Source organism: Battus philenor, unplaced genomic scaffold (assembly GCF_028537555.1).
Source record: "Battus philenor isolate CCGP_79_NKW_IND1 unplaced genomic scaffold, ilBatPhil1.0.hap1 SCAF_6, whole genome shotgun sequence".
NCBI lineage: Eukaryota > Metazoa > Arthropoda > Insecta > Lepidoptera > Papilionidae > Battus > Battus philenor.
Window position 1 is genome coordinate 5510045 of NW_027181726.1, and position 23989 is coordinate 5534033.

At 30.5% G+C, this 23989-nt stretch overlaps 3 protein-coding genes across 7 annotated transcripts in view; 1 reads left to right on the forward strand and 2 right to left on the reverse strand.

Moving 5' to 3' along the window:
• Window positions 1-13558, reverse strand: part of CLIP-190 (Cytoplasmic linker protein 190) — a 63119-nt gene extending 49561 nt beyond the window's left edge. For all 5 annotated transcript variants that reach the window (XM_068773775.1, XM_068773772.1, XM_068773774.1 and 2 more), the window contains exons 1-2: window positions 13298-13558; window positions 12692-12985 (exon numbers count right to left, since the gene is read on the reverse strand). In XM_068773775.1, the coding sequence (XP_068629876.1) occupies window positions 12692-12923 (232 nt within the window). In that variant the 5' untranslated portion in view covers window positions 12924-12985; window positions 13298-13558. The remainder of the gene's footprint in view (window positions 1-12691; window positions 12986-13297) is intronic.
• A 768-nt stretch (window positions 13559-14326) lies between these two features.
• pelo (protein pelota) lies at window positions 14327-19339 on the forward strand. The gene is made up of 7 exons (XM_068773361.1): window positions 14327-14526; window positions 14603-14846; window positions 15991-16245; window positions 16821-17043; window positions 17430-17622; window positions 17988-18094; window positions 18758-19339. Exons 1-7 carry the CDS (start codon window positions 14486-14488, stop codon window positions 18856-18858), a joined length of 1164 nt encoding a protein of 387 aa, XP_068629462.1. The 5' UTR covers window positions 14327-14485; the 3' UTR covers window positions 18859-19339.
• A 217-nt stretch (window positions 19340-19556) lies between these two features.
• Window positions 19557-23833, reverse strand: LOC137930193 (pescadillo homolog). Its single transcript, XM_068773360.1, has 6 exons — window positions 23668-23833; window positions 23271-23504; window positions 22362-22733; window positions 21498-22221; window positions 20501-20706; window positions 19557-19874 (listed from the first exon to the last, which is right to left on the reverse strand). Exons 1-6 carry the CDS (start codon window positions 23689-23691, stop codon window positions 19602-19604), a joined length of 1833 nt encoding a protein of 610 aa, XP_068629461.1. The 5' UTR covers window positions 23692-23833; the 3' UTR covers window positions 19557-19601.
• Window positions 23834-23989: the final 156 nt, after the last annotated feature.

Here is a 23989-nt window from a genome sequence, read left to right on the forward strand (position 1 = left end):
GTTCCAAACATTTGAAAAAAAAAAAAACATCTTTTAAAGGTAAAACATTAGTAATTTATTTTTCAAGTATAACGTAAAGTTATTCGTTTTTTGTTTAAAGTAAGATTTGCAAATCGAAGTTGTTCGTTAACTTTTATTGGGTGCTAAGATGTACATAATTATAGGTACGGTTGATTGTTGCTGTGTGTGTTCGAAACTAGAGTGCTAAGTACAAATGAAACTAAAACATTCTGTATAAAAGCTTCTCTCTATTGGAATAAGTGAGGATCAGTAGCCTTTCAATGAGAACCTTTTTACTGTTGGACATAGGCATGTCTGTATGGCGTTAAATGAATCATTAATAATTTATTTACATTATCATAGAGTAATAGTGTTCACAAGCAATGAAATCCTTCTAGACTCAACTCTCAGAAACGTGACCACTCACTTCAAACTTCATTGACCACAGAGAGGGCTATCTCTACGACATAGAATCGCAAATATATGAAATATGTAAAAGTTAAGTAAAAAAAAAACTCCAATTTTGTAGAGAGGTTGTAATATCTGCTGTACGCTAAGCACAATTGATACGTGTACGGACGTTCATGTCACTGTGACCCCGGACCGGAACACTTTCCCAGAACCACAGCGATATTCTAGAATTACCGGGGGTTCTTCCCCCGTCCATGTAACCTAAGAAATAAATAACTCGTCTGTGTAATTTATTTCTTAGGTTACTACTGTGATGTTAATAAAACTATCTGGTATTACCAAAAAATCTTTAATATAAAATTATTATGTATGAACAAAATGAGAATACGTAGTCTATGTATTATATATATATATATATACACACACTTCTATATATGTATGAATATATATATATATATATATATATATATATATATATATATATATATATATATATATATATATATATATATATAGCGATCGGGTCAATGTACATAAGCTTGGCACCAGAAATAAAAAAAGCTTGTTATAGCTTTCTCCCAGCGACATAAAATTAGTAACTCTTGTTGGCGACTATGCGCGGTTTTGCAAGACAATCAAATTTTTATAAATATTTAATATGTTATATATATTTAATAAGCACATAATTCTACTATATTGTAAAGGATTTTAAAAGTGGTAATAGAGCTTGGGTATGAATTGCTCTATCACTGTACTGGTTAAGGAAGTAGCAGCGATTATTGCGGGCTCTTTTCAAATCATGAGCATTTAGAATGCTCCGTAGCTTTAAGTTGAAGGATAGCTTATAAGGGAGTTCAAACTGATTCTAATTTCTAACGAATTAGGACCTTCTGGCATGTTTCTCATGACGTACAAAAGTGGTCATGGTATATGATCCTATGTGTATAATAATAAAAATAAACAGCATACATTACAAGTAGTTATAAGAACCTCTAATACTCCTCGAGATGACTTTGGCCAAAATATCTTCGATAGTGTTTATTTAAAAACGTTTAAGGTGACCTCGCGATTATGCAAACTGAACAATTTAAATTCGCAATGTTTATTATCATTGTACGCTCTTAGCGTAACGAGCTCTAACCTACATTGTAAATTATGAATAGCATACACTCGATGTAATCAAGCCGCGTCTGTGCATCTAGACCTCGCCCAAATAACGTTACAAAAGATAAAATACGCTACGCTTGCTAATCTCAAAGGCAGACGGTCCAATGGAAAATAGGATGTTATCTCCTACACTAGCCACGACATTAAATTACTAGATGTGTTGCTTCTAAAAATAGAATTAAAAATACAATATGATAATAATGGTTGAATAAACTAACAGCAGAGGTACAGAGGAGCACTGAAATAATTTATAATCTTTAATGAATTTTCATTATAAGACACATTTTGACGAAATTTGTATTTATTATTTGAAATTTGATAACCTGTTAAATTAAAAAAGTTCATTTATCCATCATTTATTTTATTTTTAATTTTATTCTTCCTCGCTGAAATAAAATCACTGGCACTGATATTCAGCAATTACCACAGTACTACAAAACACATTTTAGCACATAAATATATATTATTTACACTTTTCTGCGCCTATCAGTATACTACCTAAAATGGAAACCTTTCATTAATCTATCAAACGTAAACGCCACTGGTTTCTTAGTAAATTGAATAAATAAACATGATTATTTTTTCACAAAATTTTCACACAATAATTTTTCCTTAACAAAGACGTTCATTTATTTATTTTTTTTTTTACGTTTTTTTTTTTATTTGGTTTAAGTACTCTAATTCTACAAACTTAGAGACCTTACGCTATCATAGTTACTGCTATATATAAGTTAAGGAAGATATGCAGTATTTATAAAACCAATCCTTGAACAAGACGCAATGTATAAAATGACAATTAAAAAAAGCATGATATCATAAGTCCGACATTAATAACGCAAAGACGACCTTCGAATGAGATTGCCACTGCCGGGCGTTATGCAGTTCTTTGAATTTTATTATGCTATTATTCACAAGGAACTATTGTAAATAAATAAGTTGGCTTCTGTCACCAATTGGGCCCACAGTGCAATGAGAATGGGTACGAATAAATGTGTGGGATTACAAAACATTATTTTACAATATTATATTCGAAAACGAATCTCGATATTTCTTCTCTGCGTATTATATAAATGAAATTAATAATAAAAAACATGAAATATGATATAAAATAATAAAAGCAGGAAATTTTTCGCAACAAACAGGGTCAAAATATTTAAATTCTACCATGAATCCTTCATGGTCAAACTTCTTTATTGTATGAAGCCTTTTTTATTGTATTACTAACCATCTAGAACGCTAGATTAAGCAGAAAAGACTAGAATTAATTGCTGATTTTAGAGTGCAATACTTAAATGCACGCAGCAAAAACGACATCACGACCTATGAAGTTAAAAAACGTTCGTATCATTATTACCATAAAGTTTGGACTACTGCGATACATGACAAGGGTTTTAAAGGAGGAAAACCTTAACTCGCATAGATCACACGACATGCATAAACGTAGATGTTTGGACTACGCACATAACGATCTGTAAGCAACGGGCGAGGGGTGCAGTGCATGCTGCATTCTCTGTGCGTTTAGTTAAATATGGTCCACAATCACATTCTAGGTTTCATGGGGTTTATGTGATAAAAGTATTATACTTGTGTCAAGTTAAACAAATAAAAATAAATAGCAACTTCTATTTAATATTATTAAATAAGCCTGTTACGTTTTTCAAGACACAACGGATGAGAAAAGTGGCAATAAATAATGTTTAATAATAAACCAATGAAATCATTAATGTTTACCTAGACCAAAACTAAAGATATATTAGAGAGATCACGCTAAATGTCGCATTTAGCATATACATTATGGCAGTGTTATAGAAAGGAGAGATGCGGCAGGAAGCAGGCGTCGCGTCGGCGCATTGCGACGTCTGCCAACTTTATTACCTTCTGTGCTTAATAGAAATTGACATAAACGCAGACGTACGTGACTGGCCGTCTCAGCAAACATTTTATAAACAGTAAAAGAGATTACTGCAGTCTTTGATCACATAGAGTGACACTAGATTTTTATGCTTACAATAATTATACATATACTTTAAAATATTTTAATTTAAAATTAATAATTTTTTTTTTGGAATACAGAAATATTAATTCGCAATCTGGTTTAACATAAGGAACTTGTTGCATTTTTATAACTATAACCTTAGCCGTCGCCTTATAACCACACCCAAAATATTTTCATTGTTTGAAAGGCTTTTTTTGAAATGGCTAATAATAACAATTTTAAATGTTAAATATGATTGACGTAATATATTTGTAGGTCAAAGATTTTATAAGAAATTGAAATGCTTATTTTATTATTAGTATGCCTGGAAAATATCAATAAAGCAGTATTTACAGAGAATGGTAAGAAAAATAAATACCTTAAAAAAATTTAACGAATATTATTCTTTGTTCTATAATTACATTTTAGATATAAAGATTAAAATTTAATAAAATATTGACAGCTAGTGTAATAGGCTTCTATAATAAAAATGCAATTCATCATGTAACTAAAAGGTGAAAACGCTTTTATACTTTCTTCCGCTTTAGATTTTATCTTGATTATACTCGTTAAGAGACAACGTTCATTGTTAATTATAAATTAAATTAGAAAACTGACACTAAAGGCTTCATAAAAATATAATTGTTGTGTGAATTACATACACTCAATAGGATAAATGAAAACCAGGAAGTGTATAAGGCTATTAAAGTGTTTGGCTAGTTTAAATTCGTTGATAAGTACGAAATTGCCTACGTATGAAAACATTAGGTAAGGGAAATTCAATCACGTCTCTAGCGTTATTGAACCGAGGCGAGCCGAGAGACTCACGTCAGCGCTGGTACTTGCCAATTACGCTGGAAATATCGACAAAATTAAAAGTCACGATGCAAATTTTACACCGTAATTTAACTCTAACGGTATAAGAACACGAGGATACAAAAACATGATAAAATACTTAAATTTTGTATTAATTATTTACATATTATTTTAAGTAACTCAACGAGGGTTATATGCTTGGCATGTAAATTTCACTTTTAATTATTAATTATAACTTAGCTTTGAAATGAAGTCTTAAAGTGTATAAGTAAATAAATCATACTAAAAAAAAACCATTTACTCAATTAACTGTGCCTACCGTATCTGAAAGTTTTTTTTTTTTTTCAAATAATTGTAGGATAGGCATGTGCACTTTCACTGCAAGTGTATTTTTATAATATAAATAAAAATATACAAGACATTTAGCAAAATCTGTGATCTTGTATAAGAATTGTAATGGACAGATTTACGAATGCTATATGTTTGATAACTATCAATTTATAACATTTGATAACCTTTTTTATTTATAACACTATTCCTGAACAGTTATACAATGTGTAATTGGGATGCATTATCCATTCGCTGTGTGTGAAGGTTAAAAGTCAATTCGTAATTAAATTGTAGATACGTGTTGTCATATAAATCAAAAAAATCTGTCAAAGTCAGGTTTATTATTGTTTAAAGTTAGACGTAATAACAATTTACAATATATAGTATGACAAATTTTTGCTTGTCGTTTACAGAATTGTACAGTAACATATAAAATAGAAAAGTTAAAATTTGTATATATATTAATATCACATAATAAAGTGAATAAAATTCATTTTTTTATAATTTTGAAAATACTTGACATACATATATTCTTTTTCATTAATATTCCATCCTTATCACACGATTACAAATTAACCTTGTTTTATGGGACACTATTATTGATAATTTTCTGTTTCTATATTCTATATTCTTTATATGATCAATGTTCATATTAAAGAAGGTAATGTAGCATATGTATATAAATAACAAAATTCGATTGCAACGTCTTTTTGTGCGACAATAAATAATGCTATTAAGTTCGCGCAATGAAATATGATTATGGCACAAGACAGGACGTTGCCTCAACCTTTTGAATGTTCTAGAAGTTGCCACAACTTGTTGTGTGAAGTGTCAATCGTGCTGAGATGCGGGCTAACAACTGCGATGGTAATTCGTTTCGCTTGTTACTTGTGTCGTCACTTTCCAAACCCGACCTTTGTTATGTATCATTATTATTTCGCGTGACAGTACAATCTCGTTTGCATGTACTTGATTCTTATAATATTAAGTTATTATGTTAATGTATAAATATGAATACGACATTTATTTATTTAATTAAATTTAAATAGGCACGACAACAACAAAACTTTATTTAAGTTGTGTGAGTGTTATAATGAAATAAAACACGAATATTCTATTTTTTGAACCACAAATATAGCTAAGACTTATATTTTACTTATATTTTATGTTTTACGTAAATAGCTTTTCGTGTCCTTCACACTCTTAATATTATAAATTTTTTGTGGCCGTATCTGTGTATAAATTAATATTAAAAGTCCTTTTTGTTGCTAAGTGCGAAACTGACGGAGGGTTCGACTGGTTCGTATATTTTTTTTACATTTTACATTTTTAGCTGACAAACAATTGACGTCAATCGATATAAAAAAGACGTATCATACCAAAAAGAACTTGATCGGATATGACATTTTTACCTATTATATTAGAGGTACCGAAAAGTAATGTCGCTTTCTTAAGTAAAATTCACACAAAGACATTTTCAAAAAGTTATTATTTCTAATCAACAATATATTCACCTTCATTATCAACAACCTTTTGTCATCTAGTATACAAATTCTCAATGGCGAAGCGGTAAAAATCAATCGGTCTTTCTGTAAAATATGTCGACAGAAACGACATTACTTTCCGGACCCCCTAAAACGTTGTCATAACAATTACAACATAATAGCATCAAATTTATAAGCAGTTTTATCACTTTTAATAACGCTTTAATTTTTTTTTTATTGGACGTCAACAGCTTATTAACTTTTGTCGGTACTAAGTGACGGCTTATAGAATAAAATTTGAGTACAGAGCTGTTCTTATCGATCGAAAGTGAGAGAGATATTTTTAATCCATTATAAATATAAATTCATGCCTTTTCATTGCATCCACTCACAAAAGATAAAGTCGTTTTAAAGGGCAACACGGCAATCAATAATCATAGACGTTTAACTATATTGTAAATGTCTCTTCATTTTAATATTTTTCTGCATTTTCCGGATAAAATTTTAAATTAAATTCTATTTATATTAAACTTTTACTAACGAATACTAAATATAACAGATAAATGCTACAAGGGATGTTCTTTTTGAATTCATTCACCACATAGTTATTAAGTCACGTGGAATATTTTATGTTAAACCAAAGAAAAATCAAAATAAAAACTTTTCATATGTAAGGGACAAAAAATTACTCCACTCATCAAAATTATTTACAAGGGTATATACCCAATGGGGCGAAGCAGATAGGTAACAGTATAGTCAGCCTAGAGAAGCCCTTGTGATAGGCCGATTGTGTTATGTGATCCGAGACTTACTTTGTAAGTCTAGGGTTGAGCGTGTTAAAATAATCTAATTGTGAAAACACAATAATTTGTGCATATTCGAGAAACTGATTATAAAAATGACTATGAGTATAATGTCCATTTTTATAAACTATAGTGAATAAACAACCTTTTTAAGGTCGTTGAAAGATGTTCGATGCTGGCAGATTTCAACATCAACAATCCTATGGGTAATCTTCCGACGAAAACTATGTTCAATAATGGACGCCTTAATTCTAAAATGATGACATTCTTGAAAACACGCTAAAAATAAATAACTCCTGTTGGGAGACGCTTAAAGTTAATCATACAATACTTAAGCTCTAATCCTTCTTACATAAAAGACTAGAATTACGGCTTCAAATCTTCCGATAGACCACCTCACACGTCTTCAAGTATTTACACAATGTATCCCAAACTTTTGATCAACTGAAATATAATACTATGATCAAAAAGGTGAATATGCAAAGCTTTTTCTAATCATCGAAACAGTCGGAATTGTCTTTTTCCAGTATTACCTTCAAGACCTTGTTCGCTTCGGTTCTAATCTCATAAATTATGTATAAAAGGAGTCAAAGCATTGGCTTTTTGAGTTTGCTGAGTAACCATAATTCGCACGGAGCCAAATCCGGCAAATACGGTGGATGTCCGAGTTTTTAACACTTTTTTTTTCAAGAAAAATGAACAATTTGTGTATTGGGACGACGCTTTTGACAGAATTAAAACATTTGACAAAAACTCGTGTAACTAGATGATAATTACCACTATTGACAAATAGACGCTTGGAAAACGTTATATGCTACCAACGTAGGAACAAATTACTTGCCTTCTTAATGCCCGCGTGTTTTAAATCACAATTTCACATTACTTTTTAATCATAGTAGTACATCTATCACCATCAACATTTCAGTCGTTGGACCTCCACTACTGGACATAGGCCTCCACTATACATATTTAATAGGATCAATTGGAAGCTGCCTGCATCCAACGTCTTCCGACGACCCTAACAAATATGCTTATAGGTTCATGGTCTACGCTCCAGGGACTTTTAAGGATCTGAATTGTAGACAACAGGGCTATCTATTCTGCGCGATCTATCCCCTCTACTTTGGCCTATTTATCTATTATTTATGGCCTATATATCTATTAATGCTATATTTGGCTAATTAGCCGGGCTACATAGATTTCCGAACATAGCCCGCTCGATTTTTTTTTCGTTTAATTTTTTCTGCGCATTTTAAGGAACCCAGTGCGCGATAAATGCAACATATAATGATAAAAATTAAAATTATCCGTATGAAATGACATTTAATTTATTTAAACCATAGAACACGATGTTAACAAAACCACACGATCTAAATGCCAAGGTAGACTGGTAATACAGCCTATTTATATAAATCATGGCAGAGACTAACAAACTTTATATTTAATCTGTTTTAACGCTATAATTTATTGATTCGTTTATTCCCAAACTAAAACTTCGCGACGAACCTTGAATTAATCGACGTATATGAGAGTACATTGTCGTGAAAATTATTTTAGAACATCCACTTTTAATACTAAGGTACTAGATAAAAAAAACCTTGGTTTTTATTTAATAATTATATATTTATCTAAGTTTATATGTATATATTTTCCCTGAAGAAGGTCATACGCTATGCTCGGAAAATAACTGACATAGTCCAGCAAATTGGAAAGCTAAAGTGGCAGCTCACACAGCGCTTACGACGAATGGCAGCTGAGGCCTTAAGGCGCTGGAGTGGAGATCTATGCCCAGCAGTGGATGTCCTACAAAAAATAAATTATAGATGATGATGATGATGAAACGTTAGTTGAACGTTATTTGAAAAGCGTTAATTTAATACACAATTTAAACCTATTTTTTTTCTTAAAACTGACTTTCCTGCGTAGGTATCCGAAGATCAAAAGTGTAATTATTATACCAGACACGTGCATCAATTACGCAGATTTATAATTGCTTAACATTTGAATTAGTACAGTTCCTGTTAAAAATTTACATTGTAATGTTTAGCAATGAGAGCTGGTTCTGCGATGAGTCGGCTGAATTATTACCGGTTTCGACGACCGGCATGCTCTGCCACAGTGAAAGTGAAATGCGAGAACAATAAAAACGAATGGGGGGCCGCGACCTAAACACGAAGACGCTATTTTCGGACCGCCGAGATATTTCATTCATTGAAGACAAAAATAGAACCGTAGATAAACACAACTACAACGTACGGGACCTTTCGATATCTATCTCTAATATATAAAATTCACGTGTCACGGTGTTCGAACTTGAACTCCTCTGAAACGGCTTGACCGATTTTTACCAAATTTTATATCCGTATTCAGTAGGTCTGAGAATCGGCTACTATCTATTTTCCATACCCCTAAGTGATGAGGGTGGTCCACCCCTAAATTTTTTATTTTATTTTTTATACAAATTTTTTGGTTTTCATTTCATTATGATAAGCATACAAAAATACATAAAACCTTAATTTTCACCCCTCTACGATCAATCTTTATCTTTAATTTTGTTAATTAAAAACTTCAATTTTTTTTGCAAAACAACGTTTGCGGGATCAGCTAGTAACTTATAAATGATTGGTTTTAGGTGTGAAGGTTTTAAAGGAGTGAATGTACGGCTTGTGCTGTCATTTAATATATGACCTATCAAAAAATCAATGGTTTCAAAAAAAAATCGTGATGATATTACAGTAAGAAAAGTTTTCAAAATTCTGATTAATACATATTAAAATTAATTGTTGTTTACTATCTCTCCCTGCAGATTTTGTACTGCCAGAAGACATAAAAAATAAGAGTTAAGAAATAATTGTAAAAGCCTTGACGGTTTCTGCTGATAAATAAGCTTTACATTCACCCCTTTAAAACTACACCTATAACCAATCATCCTGAGGACAATAATTTTAAACAAGAGGCCCTAATTTGTAACATTTGACAAATGCATACTAGTGGATGAGAATTATATATATAACTAAACATTCACATCCTATAATCCAAGCTATAAAATTTGACCTAAAAATTTTGACCACTTGTATCAATCACCCCACATAAATAGCGATTTATTAAATTACATTTTATTAAAAATAATTTTAATCCGCAGTAAATCTGGTTTACTTTTCTAAAAGAAATTTTGAATTTCGAATTCGAATGTTGAGCTCAAAATGAACGTTCAAATTTTACGATACGATTGGGCTGCTTCAATAAATAGTTACGTATATAATCAACAAAAACTCCTAACCTAATATGAGCGGTAAGTAACGGGATAAGTCGTTACGTAAGTAATTGAAGTGAAGGTCGTATCAGAAACCGGCTCGGAAAGTAACATTAATAATCATTAGACTTAACTGTATTTTCTTTAATTATACGAAAATAAAAACTTTTAACTGTAATATTTATAATAGGAACGATAATTATAAAGTCTGTGATCGTGACAGTTTATCAAAATTTTACGATAAAGAGTTGCCTCAATCTAAACATATTATATATTAAAAATATTTTCATCAATGTATAGAACTCACCACAATATCTCTATAACCATAGTGCTTAGAAACTTAAGATTTGGTGGAAACATTCCTTTCGCCGAGCAGATGTCAGCTAAGAACGGAGTTTACGAAATTACATCCCAAAAAAGGAGTAATCCCTCCTTAAAAAAATTCATGTTTTCAAACCATAGCCTTATTTATTAGGTATTAAACTTGATCTTGAAGAATGGTATACGCGCGGGAGACAGTATTTACTTATTTTATGTATGTTAATTATTTTAAACATTATTGATGCAGTAAAAAACATACATTAGCCGAAGAGAAATCTCCGATTATTCCCGCTGCACGGTCCACATTAATCGAAACGATACAAATCGTACATTGGACATAGTTACTGGTGAAACTCCGTGACGATTGTGCCATATTACAATTAGAAATAAACAACGATGTATTCAACTCGAAAGTAACTGTACGCGAACGATCGGCGTTGAAGAGCAAAAACGTAATAGCCCATTTGACTGACAAAAATTTGTTAACACAAGATACATTGCGTTTTATTACACAAATAAAAATGATATCGTTGATATATTGCGCGAATTTATATTCAATAAATTTGCGAATTATATTCGTAATTGTACGTTCGTATCTTGACATATTATATATTATTTCGTTGACAAACAAATCACCAAAGTGACATTTTGACGTTCACTAAAAATACTTGAGTCGAATTTGTTTTACCATACCAATTTATTCTTATTCAAATATAATTTTCATAATTTGCATTTATGTAAGAAACAGTAATTTAATAAAGTAATAAAATGTTAAAAAAATTGTCACTGTCAGGGTGCCATAGTGTTGACATATATTGATGCTTATTTCTGTATGATATAAGTATATACAAAAATTATGGATAGTGTAAAAACTGTTTGACATATAAAACATACTTTTGCATTTATGAATTCCACCTTTAACATATAATAAATCTATTTTAAGCCATAATACACAGAGTGATTGGATTACAGGTGTCAAAGCTTTGAAGGGTGTATAGCTCATTTGTTGTCGAATAATATATGGTAATTGGGTCAAAAAAATTATAAGTTCAGAAATAATAAATATTGTATGTATAACAAAGCCTTTCATTTCACACACATCTTTTAGTCCAAGCTTTAGAGATTGACTTGAAAAAATATCTACACATATCCTTCTAGTAAAAAAGACAAATAGTCAATAATAACCATTAGATGGTTAAAGTTTATGACAAAAAATTATTTGTAATTAACATTTACATTACATTATTTGAATGCACATGTTTTGATAATGTAATATAAGAATAAAAATTAATATTGTATACCAATTATATCATAAAATATAAGCATGGAAAAAGATTGTATAAGTAATATTAGAAAATGATGTCATTACCAAATATAGAAAAAAATCTAGAAGAATGTATCATTTATAAAGGTGGTAAAATGTTTTATATGAACAGCTAATCTTTTGATATTGTCAAAATCTATCATGATATAAGAACTGTTTTCATTGATTCATGCAAGGTCATGTTGAAACTAAATGATAGTATACTCAAAGATGAAGTAAGAGTTGAGGTCACAGATACTCTATTACCGCAATAAGTTGATGACCTAATGCTATAGATATTTTATGCTAACAAAGTTCAATCTATTCAAGTTATAATTATATACTGTTTATATATTATGTTTAATTTAAAGATTTTAAATAATTTTAAGGTATTTTATTTTTAATGTTAGAATTGTTAATTTACTCATGTAAATTACTCATTGTTTAGTTTGTTTAACTTGTTTATTTTTAAAATCAACTTTATTCATATAATTTTAATTTATGTATACCTATGTAAACCTGCTAATAAGCTACATACCTGCATTTTTCAAGAAATTTTGAATTTGAACAATAAATTAATAATTAATACTTCTAACAGTGGGCTTTTATATTTTTAACATTCAATGTCAAGGCCCATAACAAAGTTGAAGAAAAAAACTGGGAACCGGTGTCAATATTGATATAATGATTGCAAAGGAAGTTATGCGATAGCAGTCAATGAGAACATAGACTAAAATACTTTCTAAGAAAAATTGTAGTGGTCAATTGCAGTTTGTATATAAGGTTATATTTAACTGTATGAAAAATATATTTAAAACAGATTCTTACCAGTTCGGGGTGATATAGGAACAGCTGGTTTTGGTGCAGAATTGGAGCATAGTCTTCCAATCTTTGTAGGAGGCTTCAGTCCTGATGGCTTGGACAACGAAGTTGGTCTGGTGTGTTCAGATGTCCTGGGTATGGTTGAAGCTGTGGTACTGACTGATGCATTGTCTGATGATGTAGACGATGGAGCTGGAGGAGGCACTTCCACGTCCGCGAATAAATTTTGTTCACTCATTTTTTTACTTTCGTTTCACTTTTTTCTGATTTTTACGTACTCATTGTAACAATATTAAAATCCTATATACCAAGAAAAACAAAACAATAAGCAAACGACGCGTCTGAAATACACTTGCGACTAATAAACTAAAAATATCGCAAGTTCCCGCGCAATAACAGGACACGCAATCTGGATCAGGGCCATAACGTAACCGACGCTTTAACGTAAATAAAATCGATGTTTTTGCTAATACCGTTCTTGTATACTTCATGCAATAAATTACACGTGCAAAAATATAAAAATTGTTCAAGAGTAATAACTCCAAGTATAAATATAAACAGTAATAGCTAATTTCTCTTGGAGCAGAACAAAAAAATATTGTAACAGCATACCTTGAGATGATAAACAGAGCACATAAAGTGCTATCCGTAACTTAGAAAAACTCGCGAAATTTTTACCGCTCACCGATTCAGCTGAACTTGACAACGTTATCACTACACGTAATTATACCTACAAATTACTTATAAGAAACATTCAACCTTTACATTTCTATAACTAGAAATTAAAACACAAAAAGATGTTACTAAGCGTAAAAAATTGAAAAAAACATAACGTCAGAACATCAGCGAACACAGCACAAAATTTATAACACAGAAATACATTGCATTATACCACAGAATGTTTAAATTTTTTTAGTATACGGCTTTTCTTGAAGAGAGAGGATCCCAACTCTTCGTTCAAAAACAAAAATCATTGTCATTTAAGAAAATCTTTTATGAGTTTAGTTTGTTAAATTCAGATTTCAGTATATTTTTAGGCTAGAGAGATAACTAAAAAATTAAGTATCACTTTAAACGCAAGTTTATAATGATGCCTAATAAAAAAATTTCTTTCAATGTTTCTAAACGAAATATCACGTGGGCTAAATATTAAAATAGTCACTTTTCCATATTATTATTATTAGTTTGTTCTTAATACTATCGGTTATTATATTAAAGATCTGAAAAGGCAGTAAAAGATCTAAATAATTTTTTAAATTGTGTTAGTGTATTCTTAGCATTCAATTTTTTAAATTTTATTAATATTGTAAAATTTTTTATTATGATATTATTAATTAATGTCAAAAATTAATAAAACTCATTAATGAAAATTGGTAAGGTATTTTACAGAAAATATTTAAAAAGGTCAGGTTTATTTATAAAATATTAATTATGTAATTGCTCTTCTTTAAGTAAATGTTCAAATTCACAACACAGACTAAAGTTACAAAAGATGAACATTTATTCATAAAATATCATCTGAATTATGTTTTAATTTTTTGTCGGCCGACAAAATTCTGTCAAATCTTATTAGGCTACCGATGACTATGTATTACAAGTCATATCCGCATTTCGTTTACGTACTCTGTTGTGTAAAGGAATTTGACTTTTGAGTAATTGACAATGACAATGTCAAAGGTAAAACACGTAAATTCTTTTAAAAAATCTTTTCTATGTCTTGGGTTCGTCGGGAATCTTGAACAATATAGAATATAAAGTACTGTTATGGGCTTTAAATGTGTTTAAGTTATTACTTACAAAATGAAGCTTACATATAAAAACATCGAAAAGGATGGTTGCGGGTACGTTCTATGAAATTTACTATATATAGAGACAGAAATGATTCTAACATATGGGTTTTCTTTAAAATAATTTTAGGAGTATTGGTTTAATCCCGGAGGAATCTGAAGATATGTGGCACGCCTACAATTTAATCGCAGAGGGAGATGCGGTGACTGCATCAACAGTGCGTAAAGTACAAACAGAATCATCAACTGGATCTTCCACCAGTAATAGAGTAAGGACTACTCTGACTATTAGAGTCGAAAGCATTGATTTCGACACTCAAGCTTGCGTGTTGCGTTTGAAAGGACGTAACATTGTAGAAAATCAATATGTAAAGGTAATAAACCTATTGGTTCTTTTGAGATTAACCTTAATTATCAAGGAGTTTCAAAAAAGTATTAACCTTTTTGGAATTCCTAGTTACTGCTTATTTGGGAAATATTAGACCAAGGTTTAATTTGTGAGCCCCAGGGTCACACCAGGGGACAGATCAAGTGAACTAGGAATTACTGAGACTGATTACAAAAGGATTTCTACTACATTAAGTTTCAGAAAAGTAATCTAACATTAAACCTTCTATAAATTATAATGCATTTAAATTTTTTTGGACAAACTATTTTTGAAGTGGGTGAATTCTTCCCTGCTCATATTCATGTATGTTTATTTAAACCAGCCAAGCTTCTAGAAAAATTTCAGAAACCCAGAAATATTACTTGTGATCTCTAGGATGGGCCTTGCAATTTAAATAACATAAAAATCCTTAATGTATGTGTGGCAGTCCTTTGGATTAAAAGCCATAGTAGATTCAAAAGTAATTATTCAGCTAAATAGTCAGTATGGGTAAGCAGTATGTGCTATATCTCCAAAACCCAGATTCCATTACACTACAGGCTATGTTAATATGTTTAATAAATTTGCATTTACAATGTTTAATAAATTTTATACCTTACTTTTTTGTAGACTGTATTTTTACTTTATTCTTGAAGTTTGGTTCTACCTTATACTAATGTGAATGTGTGAAAAACACATGTCTCACTTTATGTTATTTGTATTTGTTGTTTGTTTATTAACATAAAAATGTTTTATATCTTTTTTGATGATATTTTTTAAACACCTGTCTTTAATTTTTTTTATTTTTAAGACTGATTACTAAAATATGCAGCACAACTACACTAAGTCATCTAATTGTAAACAAAAATAATGAAATCCTACTTTTCAATTTCATATGAATCAAAATCCTAATTTCACTTTTACATAAGCTGGGTGCGAAAGTAGCCCCAATAACATACCTAACCAACTAAATAATATATAATTCATTTCAACAGTTATTTCCTTTTTCAAATTTGAAATATTTGCTTTTCATTTATGAATTTTAATGTTAAGAATTTTTTACTTGCACCTTGAGTAAGCACAAAATTATGTGTTTTATCAATAATTATTTCCCATTTTAAAGGTAGTAATATTATTGTTTAAAATTTTAGATGGGTGCATATCACACATTAGATTTGGAACAAAACAGAAAGTTTATTTTACAAAAAATCCTTTGGGATTCAGTTGCTCTAGACAGAGTTGAAACAGCATGTGATCCAGTAGCAACAGCTGATGTTGCTGCTGTTGTTATGCAAGAAGGTTTGGCTCATGTTTGCCTTATCACACCATCCATGACATTAGTAAGGTCTAAAATTGATGTGACAATACCAAGAAAAAGAAAAGGGTTTGTTCAACAACATGAAAAGGTGAGTCCTTTATTGTTGCATGTTATGGACAGTGTTTGATGTTGCTTTTGGATGGCATCTGGATTGGAATTGACATTGTTAAAGTGGCAATGGGGAGGCCATATAGCCTGCAGATTGAATGGCTGCTGAGGCCTTAAGGTTTTGAGGTCAAAACCACTAACTTGATCTTAAAGCGCATTCAGGCCACTTCCAATTGACCCTAAAAGAAATCTATGGAAGAGGCCTGTGTATAGCAGTTAACTTACTATGGCTAAAATAATGATGATTCTTTGCACATCAGACTGGTAAAGCTTCCTCTAAGACACTCATTTAACAGCAGGGCCATGTCAGCTTGGTAGTTGTTGCATATAATTTGGATTTTCGCTTAAAAGACTTGCTGGTTTGATCACAATGTTTTTCTTTACTTTTTATGTACTGTGGCATTTGATACTGGGCAATTTTTACTTGCTTAAAATTATACCTACAATCTACAATAAAAAGTTATGTTCCTAATAGAATAGCATTTTATTTCTCTAAATCTACACACATTTATTGCAGTTAATTATTATTGAATCTAAAATAAATTGTTATTTTAGGGCCTCAATAAATTTTATGATGCAGTCATGCAAGGGATATTGCGGCATATTGATTTCAGTGTAGTAAAGTGTGTAATTCTTGCATCTCCTGGTTTTGTTAAAGATCAGTACTTTGACTACATGATGCAACAAGCTATTAAGACAGATAATAAATTACTTATTGACAATAAAGGAAAATTTTTGTTGGTTAAAGCATCATCAGGATTTAAACATTCATTAAAAGGTAAATTATAATTATATTTTATCTGTAGAGTTTCATATTTCTCAGTTAGTAACAATTAATGTATATTAAAATTAGATGTAGACATTGTACTGCCAGAATTAATTGGCCTGTTATATTCCAATAGAAAATATTAATAAATGTGATATTTCAGATTGATCACAGGGTGACATAAACTATACATTTATCCCTTTTAAAGCTGTTACACATTACTAATCACTCTTTGTGATAATAGTAGATATTTTTAAGTCATTATATAATCATGTTTATTGGTCAACTTATAATCTCAGGGTGCAATTTTGCCTTCCGACCTTGTAAGAAAGTTTTTATGAACATTAAAATCATAGAGACATGTAACAATTTATTTATCAAAAATAATTACATTACAGAAGTTCTTCAAGAACAGTCTGTGATAGCAAAGATATCTGATACCAAAGCAGCCAGTGAAGTGAAACTATTGGAGAGTTTCTACACAATGTTGCAGTTGGAACCATCCAAAGCATTTTATGGGAAGAAGCATGTTGAAAAGGCTAATGAGGCACTTGCTATTGAAACACTAATGATTTCTGATAAATTATTTAGGTGAATATATTTTCATTATAAACTAAAATATATTTTGTTTAGAATATTGCATATTTTTACTATTAATGTGTGTAGGGTAGAGGTTAAAGCAATTCGCCAGATGTACAAAATGCTTAATAATACCAATCTTGTGTATCTGTCTGTTAACTATCAATCAATTTTTAAAAATTAGATGAAATGTTATTTCCTGCGAATTTAGGTGTTTCATAATGCTTCTTTGCTTTTGGAATTGCTACTCCCATAAAACACCCATTAATTATACAATAAAGCATTCTTGCAAAGTTAAAACCTCACTAATTTTTTTAAAGTATTCATTGATTAATAATTTAATCAAAATTGTAACTAAGCTTTAAGTTTGTTCATAGGTGTCAAGATATTTTAAAGCGAAAAGAATATGTAGCACTTGTTGATTCTGCCCGAGAAAATGGCTGTGATGTGAGAATATTTTCAAGTATGCATGTTTCTGGTGAACGTAAGTAAATTACAATTTTATTATCAGTATTTATTAATTTAACAATTAAATTATTTAACATTGCATGATGTTGAATTGTAATAAACCCTTTAGAAGTAACTGAATAGTTACTACCCAAACTAATGTTTATTCTTTAAATGAAGCTTTAAACAAAATGTGGAACGCAATCTATATATATTTAATTGAATTGGTTTATTAAACACTATGGTACATTCATGGAGGATTCCCATGTCCAATAATGGACGTCCTATTACTGAAATAATGATACATGATGAATAAATGTTCTAAGTTCATTTGCTTTAGATACTTCGTCAATTTCGTTATTATGAATGGAGTTCTAACCACATAATTGTTTTAAAATTATTTCTATGTGAATTTAAGCATTATACTTGTGAATTGAAGTTGCTAAAAAATATTGTATGTACATTTTTAAAATTTACAGAAAAATTTTCAATAAATATATAAAAGCTGTATTTTAACACTTAATAGTTATTGGTTTGACTTTTATATATAAAAGTAGCTGAAATTGAATACATTGACTGGCGACATAGTTAAGGTCGAGGGGAGTCGCTGAATGCGGGCAACGCAGGACCGGTCGCCATAGCTATCTTTTATCGGTTGAAAAGAAGAAATCGGAATGACAAAATATAATGTCTGTTTCAGAGTTGGATCAACTAACTGGTATAGCTGCAATATTGCGTTTTCCAATGCCAGAGCTTGAGGATAGTGATGCAGAGGATGATAGTGAGGCTGAATCTGATTGATGTCTTCCTCATACATGTTTAATAAAAGTTGTTATAATTAAATATATTATATAACAACTTAAATTATGTTCTAACATATAAATTTTAGAAAACTGCAATGTTCATAGCCCCAATGTTAACTTTACCAGATGGTAATTTTTTTGTCTATGTGTATTTAATAGCAAAATTTATTTAAATCAAATTGTTTCCACTGATTTTGTACAAAGTATGCTAAATATACTTTACAAAACGAACTAATCTCTTATTCTTATCCTTGAAACTATTCACACAAATTCTCGCTTATCTCGCTGATTTAGATCAGATGTTCTATGATCTCGGACCACTTTCCAAATCAGATTTTTTTAGATCATGCTCTCAAAACTCGACAAAAAAAATCAAAATTAATGCTGAATATGGAATATGTAAGTTTTTAAGCTTTTCAAAAATTTATCTTGGCACACTGATAGATGAAGTCAAGAATTTTGAACCCGAATTTTTTTTTCACTCTAATGTAAACCCTGTTCAGTCTCTCATGGACCACTGTGGGGTCACCTAGACCATTTCGGAATAAGAGTTTAGATCCAGTCACGATAATTCAATATTAAATTTGCTGGACCCTTAATTAAGTTTATTAAATTACATACATTTTAGTATCATTTTAAGTTTAAGTTATTTAAATGAGTTAATTGTTAATAGCATAATTGTATAATAAAAACTTGTTTTTAGATAGAAACAAATGTTTATTTCATTCAACCATTTATTCATTAAGCAGCTGTTTCTAATGCTTGCATTTTCTGTTTACGTTTCTCCGCTTTCTTCTCTTCCTTGACTTTCTCGTCGTGGAGACGTCGTTTCTTTCTTAGCAACCATATTTCCTTTTTCCTTTTCTCTTGTCCTGCCTTCATGCTTTTGTATAGATTTCTGTGTTTTTTACGTACAAGTTTCTCCCTTAGTCTAAACGCTTGTTTGTCTTCTATTTCTTTTTGATAAGGATGTTCTTTGTGTGGTACACCTTTTGAAACTCCCATTGCCTTTTTCTGTAAATCAAGTAAGAGAAGGTTTTAAAGTACTGTAACAAAATCTAATTTAACCAGCATATTTAGTACAACAGTGTTTTTTATGAATAGATATTCGAAATTTTTTAACCTATAAAAAGTGTACTTATAGAACAACTGTAATATACTCATATAGCAGTATAGTAATACTCAAACTAAGGTTGTAGTAGAGTTTTGTATGAAAAATATGGGCTGGAAGGTATCTAAGAGTAATAGTTTAGAGGGTTGAAAGTTTAGAATCAATGTTTTTTTAATGGGTTATCTCAAAGAGCCTGCTTGCCATAGCCCGACCGTGCTATACCGCGCGTCCCAATCGGACTATAGCAAGTAACAAGTCTATGATAAGTGAAAACGAAAATTTAATTGATTTGTATTCCTTTCATTATTAAATTTTCTCATAACTCTGATGTATGTTCATCCATATTTAACAGTGGTTGAAGCATGCTACAAGTAACTAAAAGATGAAATGTGATACTATATTCAAGAAAAGACTAAATCTCTTGACAATTTTAAAAAGGAATAATTAGACAAATTATCTGAATACTGGCAATCAGTTTATTTTTGTGACTAAATGCTTTATACCAAATAAATATGTAATGGACTTGTACCTTTTCTTTAGCTAATTTCTTTTTGTCAGCATCCTGGTTATCCTCTTCATCATCATCTTCTGAAGAAGACTGTTCTGCTACTTCTTGTTGATATTGCCGAGTCAAAGCAGTTTCTCCATCTTCTTCAGATTTTTCGTCCTCGCTTTTTTCCTCTGCATCTTCATCACTTGCCTCTTCAATATCACTGCCTGATGGGTCTTCATCACCTACAATTTATAATTTATAAAAAAATTACAGAATGTTCATCATTAAGTAAAGGGTACAATTACAAGACAACATTTATATAAATAAAATTTAATCACAAAATGTGTTGCCGAGCTTTAACTCCAGAATTTCTAAATCAAGTCAGTTAAACCCCATTTTGTGTGTGAGTGTTTTAAATTGCTATGAATATCCAATAAAAAGTAAAAATAACTTTCGACTTTACCTTTATGGACTACAGAGTACTTAAATTAAAAACCCTAGCAATGACACATAGTATTAGTATGTATTCTAATAAAAATATTGTACCACAAATTATTCCAGAAAGAATATAATCATATGATTTTCCATCTTGCAATATAAAAATGTAATAGAAAAAATATAAATAATTATTATCTATTAGTAGAATTTATTTTATTGATTCAATAAATAAAGTGATCACTGAAACTAATTTTATTTTTACAAATTCTTGTATTTGACTGCCAAATACTCTTAATCAGTACAAAGTTTGGACTGACATCTAGTAATAAATAAATGTAGTTTTTACTTGATATAGAACTTAGTGTCACAGTTAGGAAGCTTTGTTTATAACAGTCACTTCAATACCCAAATTTCAGAGATATTTTTACGGAAATGTGCAAAAAATGTGTATGTAGTCATAAATATTAATTTTTTTTTAGTATTTGTTTAGTATAAAAGTATTCCATCACCGGTGAGTGACAGTGAGTGAGTTAATTAATTATTAGTCAGTTGATGACCTAATTATCATCTAATTTTAAAAATTAATAATAATTACCTAGTGGTTTGAAGTCAGGATCTTTCAAAGCTCTTTCTTCTGGAGGCATGTATACTTGATCCTTTATCTTATCAACAAATGGTGACAAGTGAGGTGGTAGAACTGCTCCCATTAGATATTTGTTAATTGGTAGCAGTGTTCTTGCATTTACACTGTCAAAAACCCATTGCGGCTGTACATAATACCGAGAAAGATATTGCTTTTCCATGCTAGGTCTATCCACAATCTGATAAGCTATAGATTCATCACTTTCATCAAATGTGGCACCAACAAAATGATCTTTGTCCCATGACACTTCTCCTCCAAAGCATCTTATTATGAAAACCAATGGTTCTCGTGGTACTTCTCTATTAATAAAGAATTTTAGACCTTTGAACATGGTCTTCAATTTTTTAATCTTTTCGGCTTCTTGCTTGGCTTCTTCCAGTTTCTGTGGATCACCATCTTCAGATTGGAATAAATCTATCTCAGGTAATTCCTCAACATCATTAGCCCCGGCAACTTTTGCTACAGAAATATTGAGTGCTGCAATTCTTTCAGAAACATAAGCCCGTTCATCAACAAGGTCTTTTTCAGTATCTGGAGAGAATCCAGCTGTTAATTGAGGCGGATAGACAAGATTTAGAGAATGAAATAGTTTGAAGTTCACAAATCCAAGCATCATTGTGTAGAATTCGACAAAGGTGGACATGATTTTAAAATCAACTTCGTCTTTACTTTGTGGCTGAAATTGAATGAATATTAATTTAAAAAAAAAGCAATATATTTTGAACAAATTATTAAATATTTGCATTTCAAGATGCTCTAATATAAATTAAGTTGAAAAAAATATGCAAATAATGTATAAATACTGCAATCATTTACCTGGAAGGAGAAGTGATGGGGTACAATCCATGTTATAGTTTGCCCATCCAATTCGGCTTGATAGTAATAACCCTTTACTGATATAAATACTTTACGTAAAGCTTTTGCTGCAATTACAGCATGCATAAACTCAACAGTCAATCTTCTACAGAGCAAAGACTGAGTTCTAGGAACCCTTTTCAGAGAAGGGAAAGTACTGAACAGGAAGCATAGGGTAAGACAATCATCAAGGTCCCTCAAGGCATCAACAAAAGTTGGATATCTTTCTTTAACAATATGGTCAATGTTAATAGATGGATAATCTCTGAAATATTTTTTCATTTGACCATATTCTTTGGAAGCTCGCGCTCGCCGAATCTTTTGCTGATAAACCTGGAAAAATACAAAAGTAATTTTTCAATAGTATTGAATACCTTATAATCTATAACATTTATGTGAAGTCATTTTTGAATCTTTTTAATCAATCATTTCACATAAATATCAAACAGCTTGAGAATGATTATCTCTTACTCCTTAGTTCCAAAAATGGTCTAGGCAGATTCACAGGAGTCCATGGGAGACTTAAAGGGGCTTTATGTTGGAGTGACAAAAAAGAGGGTTTATAATTTGTAAGCAGGGGGTCCACAAAACTGTAACCGCCATCAATAGGGAAGAACTAAAATAAAAATCGGCTTAACATCACCTATTCATGTATGTTATGGCAGATGATATTTTAAGAAGCTCAGTGGAATCTCATGAATGTATAAGTCTAATGTTCATATTTATTAAGATATGGGAATATAGTAGTAGTAACAAAGAAAGCTTTTTTTCTAGATTCTTTTGAAGCAGGCATGTACACAAGTGATCACTATATTTTATTCAAAGTGGATAATAACATGAATAAGTGAAAAAGTAATAAAATAAAGTTACCTTCAAGTCCCTTAGTTTCCATATTATTGGCTCATGTAACAAAAACTTTATGTCCTTTGTGTGGTATAGTGTTTTAATCCCACCAGCCCCTTTCTGAGCCCTCTTGCGGTTTCGAGGCTCTCTGGGATATATACCCTTAAGTATACAAATGCGTCTGAAATCTTTAAGGGTAAGTTGTAACTTCTTAAGTGCAGCTTTTCTTGTCATAAACTGCGCCCCTTCTCCAGTTGAATACTAAAATCATATTAACATCGACATTGTAATGAATTTTTAGTTTGCGGTTATTGAATTATTATTTTTATTAATTTGCCTTAAACTAAAAACAAAAATAATAATGGTTATAGCATCGCCAAGATAAATAAAATACACGTGTTGTTTGGTTAGGTGCCATACATACCTTCTTCTTTTTCTTGGAAACCATTATAAACTAGGAGTAATAAAACTCAACTTAAGTATTGAGAGTACCAGAAAAGAAATGTAAATATAATATCCTGATATCAAATATAACAATATATTTTCATTGCAAAGTAAAACAGCATGGACAGATCAACATTTGACAAACTGCGAAAGAGTGAAAACAAAATCTGTCACTTTGACAATTGAGCATAAGAAAAATATTGAAGGTAAAAAAAAAAAACACGTTATACTAATTGATATTAATAATTAATTTATAATATTTCAATCAAATAATATTTCCAACCTAATTGGTCAAATTGGAA